Consider the following 18,399-nt stretch of genomic DNA (forward strand, 5'->3'; position numbering starts at 1 on the left):
CCCGCGCCCTCCCCGCTTCCTCCCTCCCCTTCCCGTTCCCAGCGCCCCGAGCCGCGCTCTGCCCAGGGCGGCGGCTTCGCCTCGCCCCGCAAAGCTCCTCTCCCGCGGCCGCCCCGTCTTTTCCCTTCTCTTTGCATCATGTCGGGCACTTGATTTTTTTTTTTTTTTTTTTAATTCCTCCTTGAGCCCTCTCCACCTTCCACCTCCCCCCCCTTCGTTTCCCAGGTTGATTTTTTTCCCTCTTCACTGGGCTTGCCCATGAGCCTCCTCGGGAGCTACCGGAAAAAGACCAGCAACGATGGTTATGAATCTTTGCAGCTGGTGGACAGTAACGGGGACATAAGTGCGGGGAGCGGCGGGGGTGGCGGCAAGCAGAGAGTGAACGCCGGGGCGGCGGCGGCGCGGAGTCCCGCCCGGCTGCCTCTGGACCGCGCCAGCACCATGGACAGCTCAGGTAGCGCTGCCGGCTGGGAGCGCGGCGCGCGGCCCTCCAGAGCCTCCCCGTCGCCCAGCCCGAGGCTCTCACTCCAGCCCCGGGCTTGGGAGAAAGCTGGGTTGCCGGCGGAGGCTTCCAATGCCACCAGGGTGTGCAGTCTCTAATTTCTGTCGTCCAGAGAGCTCGGAAACGTTAGATCAGTCCAGAGGCCCAGTGACCGTAGCGAGCGCCTCTTAATCTCTCTAGACTGCTGAATACGCCAGCTGGGGGCGGGGAGGGGGAGAGAAAGGGGAGGGGGTGGCGCAAAGAGCGGCTTGGAAGGAGGGCGGGGAGAGGCAGCTGCTTTCACTACCCAGCTGGATGAGGGGGAGAGGTGAAAGAGCCAGTGCGTTGATTGTTTTTGCAGCCTGTGGGACCAGTGTTTATTCCAATTGTTGTTCTCGTAATGCTGATGTTACTTGCAATTCTGTAAAGCTCTGCCACATCTTAACTCAGCTTCTGCTAGGGTTCATAGTGTTACCTTTCTCCTGCAGTTTTTACCTGGGATCGAGAGCCCTTTTGCACAGCTTTTATGATTCGCACAATGAAATTTATTTCATCTGTTGTTGCCTTTGATTTTGTTTATCTTTACCCTTTTGCATTGAGTACACTAAAATTTCATGAACCTTTTTACAATGTAGGGACAATGGAAATACCTCTAAACTTCGTATCTGGGTTTGCAACCATCTTTTATAAAATGTTTTAGTAAGTTAGAGTCCTCTCTTGGAAATGCTGTTAGCATGTAGCGGTTTCTATAGCAAAACAGTCATTTAATATACCCATGGTGGACCAGGAGTATTATTATAGCTATTTGCTTACCTTTCCAGGGAACTAGGATCAGAGGATTGTTTACATAGAGATAATTTATAATTGAAGTGGTCAGTGGTTGGTTAGACATTGATAACTTTAATACTGGACAGCTGAGGACTCCAGAGGAAAGATTCATGTTGGGGTTTTGGACAGTAATGAAACCAAACTAAATTTAAATGCCGCACTTTGCAAACAATTGCTTGCTTATTTTAATTGTGCAATGGCTCTCCCTGGGCTATCATTTTCTATTTTCCTCATCTGAAGTGGGATGAAATATTGTCCACAGAAATGCAAATGTCCTGGGCTGAAAAAAATGAATTTTACCTATTCAAGCTCGTATTGAAGTTAAATGAGGTATTGGTGGGAGGGTGGGGAACCTGCAGCCTTGGGGCCACATTTGACCTTCTGGATCCTTGAGTGTGGCCTTTACTAAAGGATTTGTTCTGTAAAGTTTGGATTCAGTTGAGGGGCTACACTTGGGGATCTGGAGGGCTGCATGTGGCCTTGAGGTGGCAGATTCCCCACCCCTAAATGGTTTCAGGGCTATGGTATTGATGTTCGTGGTTATGTGATTTATATTTTTTCAAACCTGTGGTATATCAAAGTGCAACCCATCTTTTGACTGGATAGAATCGCCTTTATATCTTAAAAAAGATTCATGTCCTAGTCTAAATGATACCACCATAATCATTTTGGGAATGTAGTGGGCATGTAAACATTCAAAATAAAAATGAACACATTCCAAATGAGCATAGAGGAGCCTCGCTTCAGGGAAATGAAAGAAATATGAAATTCATGTATTTTCATTTTTTATAGGGATTATCATTTTAAGAGTTGGAATTGGTTTTTGAAGTATGTTACTTTGTAGAATGAATTCCTGTGTATTTCCTGAGCCATTATTTGCATTTTGCCAGGCACTGTGCTGAGTTCTGTGCAGGAATATAGCAGTGAATGAGCTCCTTCTGGCTTCTAGGGGGCTGCTAGTTAGTAGGGGCAGTAATGCTAACAGAGAAGCCTAGGGTAAGTCCTGGATTTGTGAGGATTGTCTTTCTCACTAAATCAGACTTTTTCAATAGATTGGGAGAAGGAGAATGGATTGTCTTGATAAACTGTTATGATGGGAAAGCATTTTCACTAAAAATACTGTTAATACTGTTATCTCTAAAGTGCTATTGCCAGGAGTTGATTCTTCAACTTAATCTAGCATTGTATGAAGAGGCTGCAGGAATTCCCTTTCTCCTCTCCCTACCCACCATTCACTCCAAAATCTAGTTAGGGGAATGTGGTGGCTTTGTTGCAGCAGTATAGTGTATCTTATGACAACTTTGATGCATATTTCCAATTGAGAATGCAGTCTGGAATGATGCTATTTATTTAGTTTGAATGAGGGATTGGACTCTGAGAGTGGGATTCATTTACTAGTGCAACTATATCTGTCTTGTCTAATAGTTCTTTCTTCTAAGATCCTCAAAGTGTGGCCTGTGGAGTGTAAATGTATCCATTTGTTTAGGATATATAATTAAATTCATGGATCATTTCTAAAGTAGCAGTAATCTTCCCATTTATTCAACTGGTGTACTGTGATGTGCTAGATAGGATAGGTGCTTTATGGGATTTTTGCTCTGACAGAAATGTTTATGAAAAAATGTCAACATCTCTCTAGAGAATTTAAAGCATAGTCATAACAATACCTTACACTTATGTGGTTATTTATAATAGATAAAACACTTGGGCACTTACCTTATTTCATTTTCCCAGAATTCTGTTAAATAGATAGGGTAAGCAGCATGTGTCTGTGCTTGGAGACTTGGTATCAAACCTCTGCACTATTCTTACTAGTTGAAAAACCTAGTAACCTTTTAAAGTCTGTTTCCATTTATAAAAGGGGAATTGTAATTGCTATTCTTAACATAGAGCTTTAGTTGAGGCTTAAAACAACATGAGAATACGTCTGCAATTTTTCTTTGCTATCTGTGCCCTCCCAATTTATCATATGAAGAAACTTATTCTTAGAGATGGTAGGAGACCTGTCCAAGGCAAAATAGCTAGTTACTAACAGCCAGAATTGGGTCTTCTGAGTCTAAGGTCAGAGTTTTTTTTCCATTGAACTAAACTGTCTTTCTGTGTAGGCATAATATCAACTAATTGTTGAAATGGAAACAATATTATCTTCTTTGATTTTCCCTTCTGCTTTTAGATAAAAGAGGGACAGATGTTCAGAGGAATGTAATGACTTTCTAAGTCAACAGATTCTCAAGTGGTAGATACCAGAGCAGTCTCGTAGCTCAGTGGGTCTTGCAGAGCTCTCTGCCTTCCCTGGCTAACTTTCTCTTCATTCAAATTATTCTCTAAAAATGGTTGTCATTTAAAGGTCATCCTGTCATATCTCAAAGGCACTGCAGCTATTCCAGTTCATCAGCCTGGAAACCCCATATTTCTCTTCTGTGTACTCTACCTTTCAGGGAAAGTAGAATCCAGAAAAGTTGAACTCCCAATACTGAGGCATGGAAGTGTTCTAACATTAGGCTTAATTTATGAAGTTCATAATGGCAAGCCATAAAAGAGTAGTCCAACTGAAGTCTGGAAACAGATATTAATGAAATTTAAAAGAATATGGGTAATGAAGAATGCTAAAATACTATGTAGTGTGAATCTAGTTGAAAACAAAAATTATCTTTAACAAATACTATTCTAGACAGTGTTTAAACACAGCATCCACATTGTGAACTGGGTTTTAACATGAAATACTTATTTGGATAACTTTATACTTTTACTTTAAAATATTGCTAATAATCTTTTCATAAGAATACTTGCCTATTTAAGAGTTTTGTAGGTTGGAGGCAAAGTTGGAGTCATCTAACTTACTTAATTTGTGGCTGTAGTTTGGATGTTTCTGGATAACCATTTAAAAATACACTAGTTACTGGATAACAGAGCAAGATGTGTCCATCTAAGTGTCAAATTTCAAATGCCTAGAGACTGCCAGGTTTCATAGACTTGGTAATCCCTTGAATCAAATCTCTGAAAGATGGCCGTGTAGCCAATGCTGCACACCTTTTGTGACAGGGCTTTTACCTCCTTCTGGGGCAGTATCTTTGGACTGCTCTCATCAGTACAGGGTTCTTCTATTTGGACAAAACCAGCTTTTGTGTTCTCTAAATACAAAATAAATCCAATCTTCTAGATGGCAGCCTTAGACAATTTGAGAACAGATACTTTTGCTCCTCTTAGTTTAGATCTCCTCATTTCTAGGCTCATGAAACCTAGGTTTCACATCTTTTTTTCCTGCATAAAGTGATTTCCGTATTATTATCCTAAGCTTTGAGAATAATTTATTTATTTGATTATTGCATAACAGTGTTTCATAAATTTTTATTATATAAGGTTCCCATACTCTTGGTTTAAAAAGAATTAAAGATTATGGAAAGTAATAAAATGAAAAAAAGTAAAGCACCCTCTTATCTCCTTGATTCGTTAGGCCCTTGCCTCAGAAATAACCCCTATGGAAAGTTTCTGGAAGGACTTTTGACACACCATGTATTTGTGTATAGGGCCAAGTGCAGTGGCTAATACCTATAATCCTAGTGCTTTGGGAGGCTGAGGTAGGAGGATTGCTTGGGGCCAGGAGTTCAAGACCAGCCTGAGCAACATTGTGAGACCCTGTTTCTATGAAAAGTAGAAAAATTAGCTGGGCATGGTGGTGCATGCCTGTAGTCCCAGCTACTTGGGAGGCTGAGGCAGGAGGATCACTTGATCCTCAAACCCCAGGAGTTTGAGGTTGCTGTGAGCTATGATGATGCCACTGTACTCTAGCTCAGACAACAGAGATAGACCCTGTCTCAAAAAAAGTATGTGTTTGTAAACATATAGGTTGTAAACATGTATATGTGTACCATTAAAATTAATACAAGTTCAAAGTTTAACCATGTACATATATGTATTATACATTGTTCAATAATGCTTAATGATAAAAATAGCTACAATTTAATGATTATAATTCAAGCATCATGCTAAACACTGTGCATATGGTATGTTATTTAAATCTCATAAGAATTCTATTAGGTCATTAAATATGAAATGTCAGATTTCAAATCAAAAGTTTATTATATCTCAAACAAGAAGCAGTATAATTAATCAAAGTATGCATCTAAACTATTGACACAGCTTTGCCTGGAGAGCCAGTGGCCATTAAATTGTGATAGGCATTTCCCACAGCTTGTTGAGAATTGCATATTTTTTTCTTGCAAGAAGTGGTCTAAAGCCTGAAAAAAGTGGTAGTTGGTACAAGATCTGGTGAATACAGTGGATGACAGAGAGTTTCCAAGTCCAGCTTCTGTAGTTAGTTTGTTTGTAGTTTGTTTTTTGTGACATATAGTCTTGCAAGAGGATTGGCCTGTCTCTATTGACCAATCTAGGCTGCATGATTGCAGGCATCCTCATTATTTCGTTCAGCTGGTTGCAGTAGACATCCGCTGTAATCTACTGAACAGGTTTCATGAAGCTGTAGTGGATAATATTAATACCAGCGCTGGACCACCAAATAGACACCATTAACTTTTTTTTGACAAAAATTCAGTTTTGGACTGTGTTTCGGCACTTCATCTTTATCCAATCATTGTACCAAACACTTGCGATTGTCAAAAAAATCCATTTTTCATCACACTTAACAAAACGGTGTAGAAATGGTTCGCCTTTACGTCATGACAGCAAAGAAAGGCAAGCTTTGAGACAATTTCTCTTCTGATGCTCATTTAATTCTTGTGGAACCCGTCTATCCAGCCTCTTTACCTTGCCCATTTGTTTCAAATGCTCCAATATTGTTGGAATAGTAATGTCAAACCTTGCTGCTAATTCATGTGTAAGGTTGAGATGAATTCTCTTCCACTACAGCTTTCAGCTCATCATTATCCACCTTGGTCTCAGGTCACCCACATGGCTCATTTTCAATATTAAAATCACTAGAATGGACCTTCTCAAACCATCGATGTACTGTGCATTCGTTAGCCACATCCTTCCCAAATACTTTGTTGATATTTTGAGCTGTCTACACTACATTGGTTCCACAACAGATCTCATATGAAAAAATTACATGAATTTTTGACTTATCCACGGTGTCACAAAAGTTGCTTTAAAAAAATTTGAGAGATAATCAAAAGCCAAAATGTGCATTTGAAAAAATGAGGATGTACCTTCACAATATAAAAAAAAAAAAAAAGAAAGAAAAAACAAGAAGTGTTAAAGTGAAACGTCAGAGATACCAACTGTCAAACTTAATACTTAAGGGAATCAGACATTCCACACCTAATAACTTAACATAAGGTAGGTGATAGTTACCTTTCTCTTATAGTTGAATAAACCAAGACACAGAAAGGTTAAGCAAGTTGCCTAAGGTTACACAAGCTCTACTCATTTTATTTTGAGTAAAATGCCATAGGGAAATGCCCATAAGATTGCAAATGAAGAATTTAGTGGTGAATTTTTTTATTTGCTTCTTTCTCCGAGGAAAGGATAAATAGGAATGATTGAGGGAACTGACACGGGTGCAGTTGTTCTTCATTTTTATTCTCCTGAAACAAGACAAATATGTCTTCTTGACTTAAATGTAAGGTGAAGAATTTTAAAATGTTGAAAGTGAAGCAGGCAGAGCAAAAGCAGCATTGAATAAATCTGATTAAGCCTTGATATTGAGAGAATAATATAATTGATGCAGCTTTATAGATTTATGGATCTCTTGCAAAGATAATGGATTCCCCATTGCTCTTAGGATTAAGTCCAGGGTATTCCTGACTGGACATCTTAAGCCCATTGTAGTACCTCTGAAATCTAGCTCAGCAAAACTTCTCTGTCTTTTCTCTACTGGTAGATCCCCTGCCCACGCCCCACCTCCATCTCTATGCTCTTGCATACACTGTCCCCTCATCTTAGGCCAATTTATAGGCCATCTGGATGCCCACTTTTATAGCTTATCTCCTACCCATTCTTCAGGGCTTGGCTTTGATATTCCTTAACCCTGTAGGCTGCGGTCATGGTCATTCTCCGTGCTCCTCGACAGCCTGTACTCTCCCCCATGGCTCTCATTGCATTGAGTTGTGATGTGCTGCCTGGCCTGTCTCTCCCTCTAGACTGTAAGTAAAGTTCAGAGCAAGGCTGTGTCTTATTCACCTTTGTATTCTTGTCACAGCTTGGCATTTGTTAGGAGCCTGATAAATACTTGTTGAATAAATAAAGGCACGAACAGAGTTTGAATTTTTAAAAAGGGCATTTATAATGAAATATGCCCATCCAAACCTAAAAATAAGCATACAGCTCGATTTTAACAGAAATAAGTCTAGGCTTGAAAGAAATGAAACTGTTGCCAGAAAACTACATCAATTCAATAATGAACATTTTTTCATATGCAAGGACACTGGAGGGGAAAGACATGATTAATACATAGTCTAGACCCCTAAGAATTTTCTGTTGCAGATATGTGAAGAAATAATTAGCTTACCAAAAGACTGTGCTATTTTGACCAAAAAATGCAATCTATTATATGATTTATCATGAAAGTAACTACCTTTTTTAAGCAGAAAAAAAAATGGAACTAGAAATATATAATTTTTATGAACTAACAATAAATGATTCTTATTTATAGCTCTGTGTCTTTCTTAAGCAGTATCACAAAGTCTGAATTTTAGCTACTTTGAGGTTTACTATTAAGAGTTCTTTGTATCACCTTTGGCCACCTGCAGTAGTATGAAAGTGTTATGGTGACTTAAGCTTTTTATAATCAGTGTCCACCATTTTGAACTCCTTTTGGAAAAAAGCTATCATTTTGAGATAGATTGAAGCATCCTGGAATTTAAACTGTGCATTTCCATGTTGCAAAATTTGTAGCTCTGGAAAAAAACTAAATTATAGTTATTGTATATTAAACAGCTATTCCTAAAATTTACTTAGATGCTTTTGACAGAGCAGCTCAGTATCTGTGGAATAAGTTCTTCACGGTCCAAGGAATTAGAAAATTTCGTAACATATGCCAAGAGATCTGGCAGTTTCTTGCCAGTTTCTACTACCTTTAATTGCTTTATCTGACATATCACAGGCCATAGTCTGGGTCCAAAATATCTTTTTATTTCTATAGTGCATCAGAACATAATTTTTAAAGGTACTAGGGAGAGAAACTTTAAATTAAAATTCAACTGTATGTGGTATTAACAATGCAAATACCACCACCAAGGAAGAAACCAGATGACCCAGTGTCTCCTGTGCAGTGTTGGGTTTGCACGTGTGGAAAATGACCACTGGCGTGTTGTGGTGTAGTACTCTAGCTGGTAGCTGGCAAGTGTGTTTGGCATATGTTGTCAGCCACTTCTTGGTTTTAGAAATATGCTGTGAAATAAGTGCACATTGGAATTGGGGATATTTGGGAAAAGGTAGGGTGAATAAGTGGCATAATTATAGACATGTAAAGTGCTATAGGGATGCAGAGGAGGGAGTCGTAATTTCACCAGGAGGACTGGGGATGGCTACAGTGGAATGTGATGTTTGAATGAGACATCAGTAGGGAAAGAAGGAAGGAAAAATTTTGGGCTGAGGGCTAAGGCACAGTAGCATTATAGTGTATAGTGTATTGAGAGAATTTCATTTAGACCTTGAAGCTGGAGCCCAGATGGGTGGGAAGTGCTGTAGCAGATGGTACTGGGAACATAGACTGAGCCCAGGTCAGGGTGAGCCTGCTGGGGAGGTTGGGCTGTATTATGTAGGCATTGGGAAGCCACTGAAGAGTGGGGACAGTGGTGAGGTAGGGCTGATTCATCTACTAGGTACAGTGCTTAGGGACCACAATTTTAAGGTCCATTTAATTTTAGGGTCCATTTAATTTTAGGGTCCATAAAAATTCTTAAATTTTAATTTCTTTTACAGACCAAACTAAAATAAATAAGTATAATAATAATGAATTCATCTTTCTACTAATGCAGTCATAAAATATATAATTTTTTTCTCTTAATGGAGGAATAGGCTGTGCAGGTAAAAGAGCCTGGGTCCCACCAAAGTTGAACTGCAGCACCAGAGAAGAGAGGGCAACACATGAATCCTAGAGGTAACTCTTTGCAGCTGCAGGAAGGATGGATCCCACCTGTGGTTCCCAAACGTGTCCTGGCTGCATCAGATTGCCTGAGGTGCTGACTGAAAACAGAGATTCCTGGGCCCCAGGGGCGCCTGCGTTAGTAGGAAGGGAAGAGATGTACTGGAAGACAGAGCGTGCACCTGGAGGATAAGGGGGGCAGTCAAGTGGCAGTTCAGTTGATGACCTGAGAAATGAGGAAGGGCCAAGCCAAGGCAGTGCCCATGGGACTGGGGAAAAGAGAGGCAGCTCGAGGAAGCCTCGTGCAGGCGAATGACAGACAGGCGACTGACAGATGTGGGTGTGAGGTGTAGGGGAAGCCAGAGGTGTCTAGCTTGGATGGCAGGAGAAAAGGGAGTGTTTCTGGTCTCTGGCAGAAATGGAAAATGTGACCAACTGGTTTCCTGTGTTGCAAGTTCACCACGAACATACCTGTGGAAGGGTTGAGTATGCCATCAGCATGGTACACAGTTTGCCCAGGCTTTCAGCTTTTTGGTAGGCTGCGTGTTCGGCTGTGCACATCCCCAGGGGATTGCTGCGGAGCGGGGTGCGAGGCGTGAGCAGGCGCTGTGTTTGTGAGGGTGGGGTGGGGTGGGGAGTAAGGTAATCGGCAGAAATGCTAGAACTGAAGCTCTGTGGCACTGGGCCGAGGCCAGGCCCCAGGCTGGAGTCCAGGATGGTGTAGGGTGGCTGGCCCACCCTTCTGCCTGCCCGTTATTACCAGGTGAGCCCTAGCTCTGGTTCTTTGCTTGGTGATGGAGGCACAGCAAGAAAGATCAAACACCTGGGACACTTGGAAGATGCTTATTGAGAGCAGAAATTACCAGTCTCTATGGAAACAGACAAGCACCAGAAAAAAAACCCTGACCCCAGAAATTCTCAAGGACTGTCTCGTACCAGCATTTGGCAACTTGAGCATTGCAGCAAAAACCTTAGCAGGATAACAGTCCTCATTTCTCCCTGCCCCTTATTCTTCTTTCAGTTTCTCTTGTGTGGTCCTTCCTTCTCTTATCTTCCTTTGTCTTCCTTTTTCTCCTTCCCCTCCACCTTCGACATCCTCATCCCTCTCTCTCCTCCTTTGCCTCTGCTACTCTTCTGTTCCCCTCTTCTCTCTGCTTCTCCCCTTTCCTGTCTGGGCCTTCTGCCCAGTCAGTGAGTCAGCATGTTTGGGAGACTTGGAACCCCCTGCCCCAGCAAGGTGTGTGGATGACTGTAGTTTGGGGGGTGGGGGTGTATGCACATGACTTAGCTCTCAGCCTGCTGCGTGTTGCTCAATAGGTGTGAATATGGGTGTCACTTTTCAATTTGGGTAATTGCATCTGGCTTACCTAAAATTTCACTTGCCGCTTCAATTAGCAAAGTGTTCCTTCCAGCCGTGACTTGGTGATGAGAGGTTTCATAAGGCTCTGTCCCAGAGGTAGCAGCATTTCATTCAGATGAAGGAACAAATTTTACTTACTAATTTGCACCCAGGGAGTACAAGATAATAGCTCACCATTTATTTTCCCTCCCAGTCTCTCCTACCTCACCCCTGCGAGAAAGCAGATCTTTCTCTTCCTCTCCCCTATTGCTGAAGCCTAGATAAATCGCTCCATTTTCAACCTTTCCGAGTCCAAACTTGTGGATGCTGTTGAGCAGTGGGGATACCAGGGCATTGTGAGTCAGGAACTCCCAATATAAGCTCTGGCTTTGTCATTTACTAGCTGTGACCTTGGGCAAGTCATTTAAATAAAGAAAAATCATGCTGCCCCTACCTGTTTTATAGATAAGGTGAAACGTGAGAATGTACATGAAAGCATTTTGCAGTGGTAACTCGTCATTCATGTCATTTAATAAATGCCTCCTGGCTGCCTACTGTGTGCCTGCACTGTTCTAGCCATGGGGGTGCAGTAGAGGATGAGACAGGTAAGACCTTGGCACTGAGGAGCTTATGCTTTAGTGCACAACCAGTGAGCAAAGGGAAATGATCACATGGTATGTTCAATGCTATGGAGGGACTAGATTGAGGAGAGAATAGCCCAGGAAGGTAGAGAGGGGGAGACCTCTCTTACAAAGGGTGGTCAGGAAAGGGCTTTTTGAGGAGAATATGTTTGAGCTGATACCTGAAGAAACAGAAACAAGCAGGAAAAAAAAAAAAATACAGCAACACCGAATATAGGGCATTTCAAGTACCATGTACAGCAAATACAAAGACCTACAGGAGAGGGACAGTTTGCAGAATGGAGTGTGTAACTGATGTAACTGACACTCAGTGGGCTAGGAGGGAATGACAGCACGTGAGGCTTGAGTTATATTTTTAAGAGACCATTTTGGCCACTTGCATGGAGAAAGAATGTGATGTGGCTTCATAGGTATTTCAGATTGTAGACAGGGTTTAATATACCATAGACAAGATCAGCAACTATACCGTTCAACATTAAGGCTCAGCCTTTTTTTTAAAATTAATTTTTTAAACACTATTTTTTTTAAAGCAGTTTTAGGTTCATAGCAAAATTGAAAAGAAGGCACAGTACAGAGATTTCCCACATACTCCTGCCCCCACACACACATTGCCTCCCCCATTATGAACATCTCTCACCAGCAACATGCTTTTTTATACTCTATTGTATGTTGATCTTGAAATGATCCAGGGAAGTAGGTGGCATTAACAAGGTATTTTAGAGAGAAGCTCTATTAGGTTCAATGTGCGTATACACAACCAAGCTGGCAGCAGAGCTCAGGTCTTTTAACGTATTGGGCCGTGACAGAGGTTTGCAAAGGAGGAGAGTTGGGATCTTGGGCACCCAGTGCTACTTTAGGAGGAGAAAGGACTGTTGGAGGGATAGAACAGGAAAAATTGGGTTTTAACTGCTAGGGAAATTGGTTTGGGTTGTTTTAAAAAGTAAACAGGATTTAATTACTTATTGGTCCTAAAATCCAGCCATTAAAATCTCCTAACGGGGGTAGGAGCCTGGCTTTGTCTCTGAATGTGCCAGGAGAGAACTGTCTCCATTATGCCTCTCACTGGCACACAGAGGCTGGGAAACTTTCACACATTGTCTTGTTTTGTGAGCATTTGTAGTTATAACAGAAGACAGCTCTATTTCATGTCTTGCTTTGTTTTTAAGCCGTTGCATGGGAGCCAGGCCTCTTGGCTCTTAAAAACCAACCCCTCCCCAAACCTGTTTTAGTTTATAGCAGTGATACATGCTCATGAAAAGAAAATTTAAAACAATTCAGAGAGTGATACAAAAATGAAAATGAAAATCCATTTCCTTTCTCCCCAGTTTTTCTAGACATAACTAATATTAATGGTTTTTTGCCTATACTTGCAAAAATTTTTATGCCTGTACAAGCTTATATAAACTACAAAGATACATGCACGTTTCTGCATACCACATATACATATGCATCCATTCGTGTGTAATATACACCTGTATATCCTGGAATCCTTCTATACATACTATCATACAACTTGATTTTTTTATTTAACAGTATGTCTTAGATAACTTTCTACATTAGTACCTCAAGATGTACCTGACTGTTTTGAATTCCACTGTCCCATTCCTTCTATTGATAGGCAGTGAGTATCTTTGAGTATATATTATTGCATATTGTATATGTGGTATACCTGTGAGAAAAATTCTTATAAGTGAATTACTAAGAGAAAGACCATATGTAGTTCACATTATGATAGCTCTTGCCATATTGCTAAGAATCTTGTTCCAACTTAAATTTCTAACTGTATGTGAGACTATTTTCTCACATCCTTGTCAAAGCTGAGTATTATCAAACTTCTTAATCTTTGTTAGTCTTGTTAGTGAGAAATGATGATAATGGTTTGCTTGAAACTGGCATTAAATGTCAGCGAAACTGGCATTAAATGTCTGTGAATTATTTCTGTTGTTGAAAATGAATTTTAATTACTTTTCATTATGTTGGTAATACATATTCAAGGCAAAACAATTTTGAAAATGCAGAAAAACATGAAGAAAAAATAAAAATAACTGACAAACTTGTTTTCCATGAAGGACCATTGTGAACATTTGGCATATATCCTTTTGTCTCTGTGCATAGAGTTATGAATGAAAAGATTTTATGTTAACCTTCTTGGCTCTTCATTGGTTGTGGCTACTAGTTTTCTGGTAGAGTACTGCAATACAGCCAGTAGTTGTTCTAGATTCAGGTTTTTGACGTTGCTGACTAGCTTTGTGACCTTGGGCAAGTCATTTAAATCCTCTGAGCCTCAATTTCTCCTTCTGTAAAACAGAAATGCCTTTCTTATCAGATTGTTAGGAAGATCAAATGGGACAAGGTATAGAAAAGTGCCTAGTGCTTTCCCTGCCCTATAGTAGGGGGCTGATAAGCGTGGGCTGTGTCAAGAGGTTGAAGTGCAGTAAGGCAATGTTGAGAATATTCTATTATCCTGAGGTTCCTTCAGGGTAGATCATTTTACTCTCTTCAGTTTACAAGGCACTGAACCTTTTCTTTGTTTTATTCATTCTGGGATTGTTCATAAGCTTTAAGGCAATTTGTAGACACCACAAGTCCTCATAAATGTGAGGATACTTATCACCAAAACTCTTGGTTGAGGCAGTCAACAGGCAGTCAAGGTACAATCAACAAGTAAGATTGGGCCGGGCGCGGTGGCTCACGCCTGTAATCCTAGCACTCTGGGAGGCCGAGGTGGGCGGATCGTTTGAGCTCAGGAGTTCAAGACCAGCCTGAGCAAGAGCGAGACCCCACCTCTACTAAAAATAGAAAGAAATTATATGGACAGCTAAAATTATATATAGAAAAAATTAGCCGGGCATGGTGGCACATGCCTGTAGTCCCAGCTACTCAGGAGGCTGAGACAGGAGGATCGCTTGAGCTCAGGAGTTTGAGGTTGCTGTGAGCTAGGCTGACGCCACGGCACTCACTCTAGCCTGGGCAACAGAGTGAGACTCTGTCTCAAAAAAAACAAAACAAAACAAAACAAAACAAAAAAAAAAAAACAAGTAAGATTGCTTGTTACATTATGGGGTGTTCAGAACAGCCTAGTGTAAGGAGGATTTTGAGGGTGGATGATGAAGCCCAGGAACTTTCCAAGGATGAAAAGAAATTGTCATTTATGTTCTAAACATCAGTAGCCATTGCCTGATTTTCTTTTCTTTATTATTTTCCTGGTGTTTCTACAAAAGCTAGTTCATGTAGGGCAGTGGTTGGCAATAAGGGGCTATTTTATGTCCCCCTCCCAGGACATTTGGAAATGTCTGGAGACATTTTTGACTGTCACAATAGTGGGGAGAATTGTTACTGGCATCTAGTAGGTAGAGGCCAGGGTATTGCTAAACATCCTACAATGTGCAGTACAGCTCCCCACAACAGAGAATTGTGTGGCTTAAAATGTCAATATTGCCCAGGTAAGAAACCCTGATATAGGAAATGGATTGATTATGAGTTGAAGATAGTGAACCTGGTGAAGTCTGCATCCATGGACCCGTCACACCTACGGTACTGGTCAGCACCACCAATTAAACCACACTGAAAAGGAATTTCTTCCAGGCTGCAAGAAATCTTTCGCTTTTCAGGGAGATGGTGTGGAGAAGACTTAAGTCATAAGATGGCTGTTTGGCCAGGGATGTCACCTGGAGGCAGCCGAGGTCCTGGAAGGTTCAAGTTTGTGTCTCAGTTTCTGTGGAATCCAAGATAGACTTCCTTTGTTCATTCAAGCATGTATTCATTCAGCAAACATTATTAAGTGACTAGCAGCCCAAGTACTGTGCTGTGGTGCATAAAAAAGAAAAAGAAACAAAAGCCAAGGTATCTGCTCTTAAAGGAACTTAGAAGACAGTTAAGTACTGTGGTTAAGAACTTAGATCTGGGTCTGTGTTGTCTGGGCGTACAGGCTGGCTTTACCACTTCTAGTTTATGGGATTCAGGTTCTCATTTTAGAGTGGAGTTAAGAATATCTACCTCTTATGATTGCGTGATGATTAAAATGTTGATGAACATAGACTGTTTAGAACAGTGTCTAGTTCAATGAAATTTTACTTGTTCTTGTTTTTGTTATTTGTTCTGCACTATTGCTGCTATGGAATCTTGGCACCTTGTGAATTATCTAGTTTAAGGTTTTCAAATTTGATTAGTACTAGATTCCTTTTCTCAATAAAGCCTTACCCAAACTCTGAATATATAAAATACAGTCATGTCACTTACTGACAGGGAGATGTTCTGAGAAATGCATCCTTAGGGAATTTTGTTGTGTAAACATTACAGAGTGTTTTTATACAAACCTAGATGGTATAGGCTACTGTACACCTAGGCTCTACGGTGTAAGTCTCCTGCTCCTAGGCTGCAACCTGTACAATATGTTACAGTACTGAACACTGTAGGTAATTGTCATACAATTGTACATGTTGGTGTATCAAAACATATCTAAACATAGAAAAGGTAAGGTGCTGTGCTACAATGTTATGACAGCTATAACATCAGTAGGCTATAGGAATTTTTCAGCTCTATTATAATATTATAGGACCACACTGTCACATATGCGGTCTGTCATTGACCTAAATGTCATTGCATGGTGCATGACTGTATGTGAAAACAGAGCAGCTCTGGCTAAAGTAAGGGTAGGAGGCTGGACACTGCTTTTCTGGGACCACTCGCCTCCCTCCCCCAACATTGTTATCTGGGGTGTAACTCAGAACCCAGGACTGTGTAGGATCCAGTTTGACAACTACCGATCTCATCCAATGAGGCCTAGAGCAAGGAAGTGACTTAAAGGGAAGATAAGGCGAGTACAGGAATAACTCTAATACACATGTGCCAAGCACAGATAGGATGCTCTGTGAGGGGGTTCAGAGGAGGTAGAGACTGACCTTAGTTAGGTTGTACTGGAGGTCAATCTTGCAGGATGGGTAGGATTTGAACATTTCAGGTACAGTCGGAAAGAGTATTTTCAAAGGAAGAAATAGAATGATAAAGGCATGGAGGAAAAAATGTTGTAGTCTTTATCTATTCTAAACTAGAAGCTTGGAAGAACTTTGCATGTTTAGAAACAGTGAGCAGTTGAGTACCTATATCTGCCAGTACTTCATTCATTCATTCATTCATTCAGACAACAATATTTACTGAGGGTCCAATAAGGAGGAGGGTATGTTTATGGATGAAGAAACAAAATTAAAGTAGTTAAACTGCTTCCCCAAGGTCATAGAGAATGGGAATATAAACCATATCTATCATGTTGCAGAGTCTTAATTTTTTTTTCTCTATAGTTTCCTTCATTTATGCTTTTTCTACTTGATTCTACAAAGTCAAAAATGACTTAGAGCAAGGTTGGCGGCTCATGCTTTTCTTTGCTGTTTTACATAGAGAACTTTTGAAATTGAAATTGTGCATTGTCCTTACTTCCTGAAGTGCAAATAGGTACATAATTTCCATAACTATAAAATGATTTATGTGTGGATGTATGTTTGTTTTAGGGGAATTGTTTGGTCAGGTGATTTCTAAGGTCCACTCCGACTCAACATTTTGTATCTGGGGACTTGTTCTCTTTCATCTCAATAATGTTGGCAGCCAGTTAGATTTAATTTATTGCAGTAATATTTATAATAGAAAAAATTTTGAAAGTAAAAAATTTCCTCAAATAGGGGATTGGTTCAGAAAATTATGATATGCCTATATAGTATTATTAAATATCCATCAAAGAATAATCATTCAGGGAATTTTTAATATAGGAAGATCTTCAAAGTATAAAATTAATAGAATAAATAAAAAACAAACTGTATACATTGAATTAAATATAAACATACATACACATACTTATATGTACATAGGAAAATCATTGTAAATATATGTACTAGTCTAAAAATGAAAGAACTATCAAAATATTACAAAAGAATATTTGGGCAGTAGAGTACCAGTAATTAAACATTTTTTATGTATTTTGCTAAAATTTCACCAACAAATTTATAATTCATAACTATAATTTTATGTAACTATATTCTTTTTTTGAGACAGGATCTTGCTCTGTCGCCTAGGCTAGAATGCAGTGGTGCAATCATAGCTCACTGCAGCCTCTAACTCCTGGACTCAAGTGATTCTCCTGCCTCAGCCTCGTATAGAGAAGAAGTCTTGCTATGTTACCTGGGCTGGTCTTGAATGCCTGGCCTCAAGGGATCCTCCCACCTCAGCTTCTCAAGGTGCTGGGATTACAGGCCTGAGCTACCACACCCAGCATGTAACCATATTCTTTTCCTGTAGCTACTTTTGTAACTGAAATTTCTATTGAAATAATTATAGATTCATGTGCAGTTGTGAGAAATAATTCAGAGATATAACTGTAAACTTTGTCCATTTCTCCCAATGGCAATATTTTGTGAAACTATAGTGTAGTATCACAGCCAGGATATTGACATTGATTCATGCCACCTCAGGTTCCCCTAGTTCCTTGTACTCATTTGCATGTGTGCACGCACGTGTGTGTGTGTGTGTGTGTGTGTGTGTGTAAGTTCTATACTGTTTTATCACCTGTGTGGGTTCCTGAATCCACCACCATAGTCAAGATACTGAACAGTTCCAAAACCACAAGGAACCCTCATGTTGCCCTTTTATAACCACATCCACACCCACTGTTGTTCTTTTTAAAAAATACTTAACCTCAGTGGATAAGGCATTTACTTTATTTTGCTTTTTTATCTGAAGCCATAATTGCAGACTCTTGGAGTTGTTAAGGATTTAGCAGTCTTAGTGGTCACTCACAATGTAGGAATTTTAGAGGGAAAGTGGGAGAGGTTTTATGATTCTCCATCCTCTTCCAAATGCATCATCAGATCAGTCTGAGCTCACTCCCCACCTTTCACCCCCAAACACCTTTGCCTTAGTAATGCAGTTCTTGAGTTTGATGTCATTTCTGCTGGAAACCGTTATCTGACCCTCTCAGTCTAGGTCAGGTGCTTCATCTCTGTGCCCTGATTATGCTTTGTATTTTCCTCATCATGGCACCTTTCTTATTTTATAATTGCTCATAGATAATAAATATTGG

General features: G+C 40.3%; 1 protein-coding gene across 2 annotated transcripts in view; it reads left to right on the forward strand.

Annotated features, from left to right (window-relative positions):
* DNAJC6 (DnaJ heat shock protein family (Hsp40) member C6) overlaps positions 1 to 18,399 on the forward strand; it is a 137,489-nt gene that overhangs the window by 36,924 nt on the left and 82,166 nt on the right. The window contains exon 1 of one of the 2 annotated variants that reach the window (XM_069478037.1): positions 49 to 454. The exons of the other annotated variant lie outside the window; for it this stretch is intronic. Within the exon in view, the coding sequence (XP_069334138.1) occupies positions 259 to 454 (196 nt within the window). The 5' untranslated portion in view covers positions 49 to 258. Of the gene's footprint in view, positions 1 to 48; positions 455 to 18,399 lie in introns of those variants that run through there. 2 annotated transcript variants of the gene reach the window in all.

This window comes from Eulemur rufifrons, chromosome 8 (assembly GCF_041146395.1).
Source record: "Eulemur rufifrons isolate Redbay chromosome 8, OSU_ERuf_1, whole genome shotgun sequence".
Taxonomy (NCBI): Eukaryota; Metazoa; Chordata; class Mammalia; order Primates; family Lemuridae; genus Eulemur; species Eulemur rufifrons.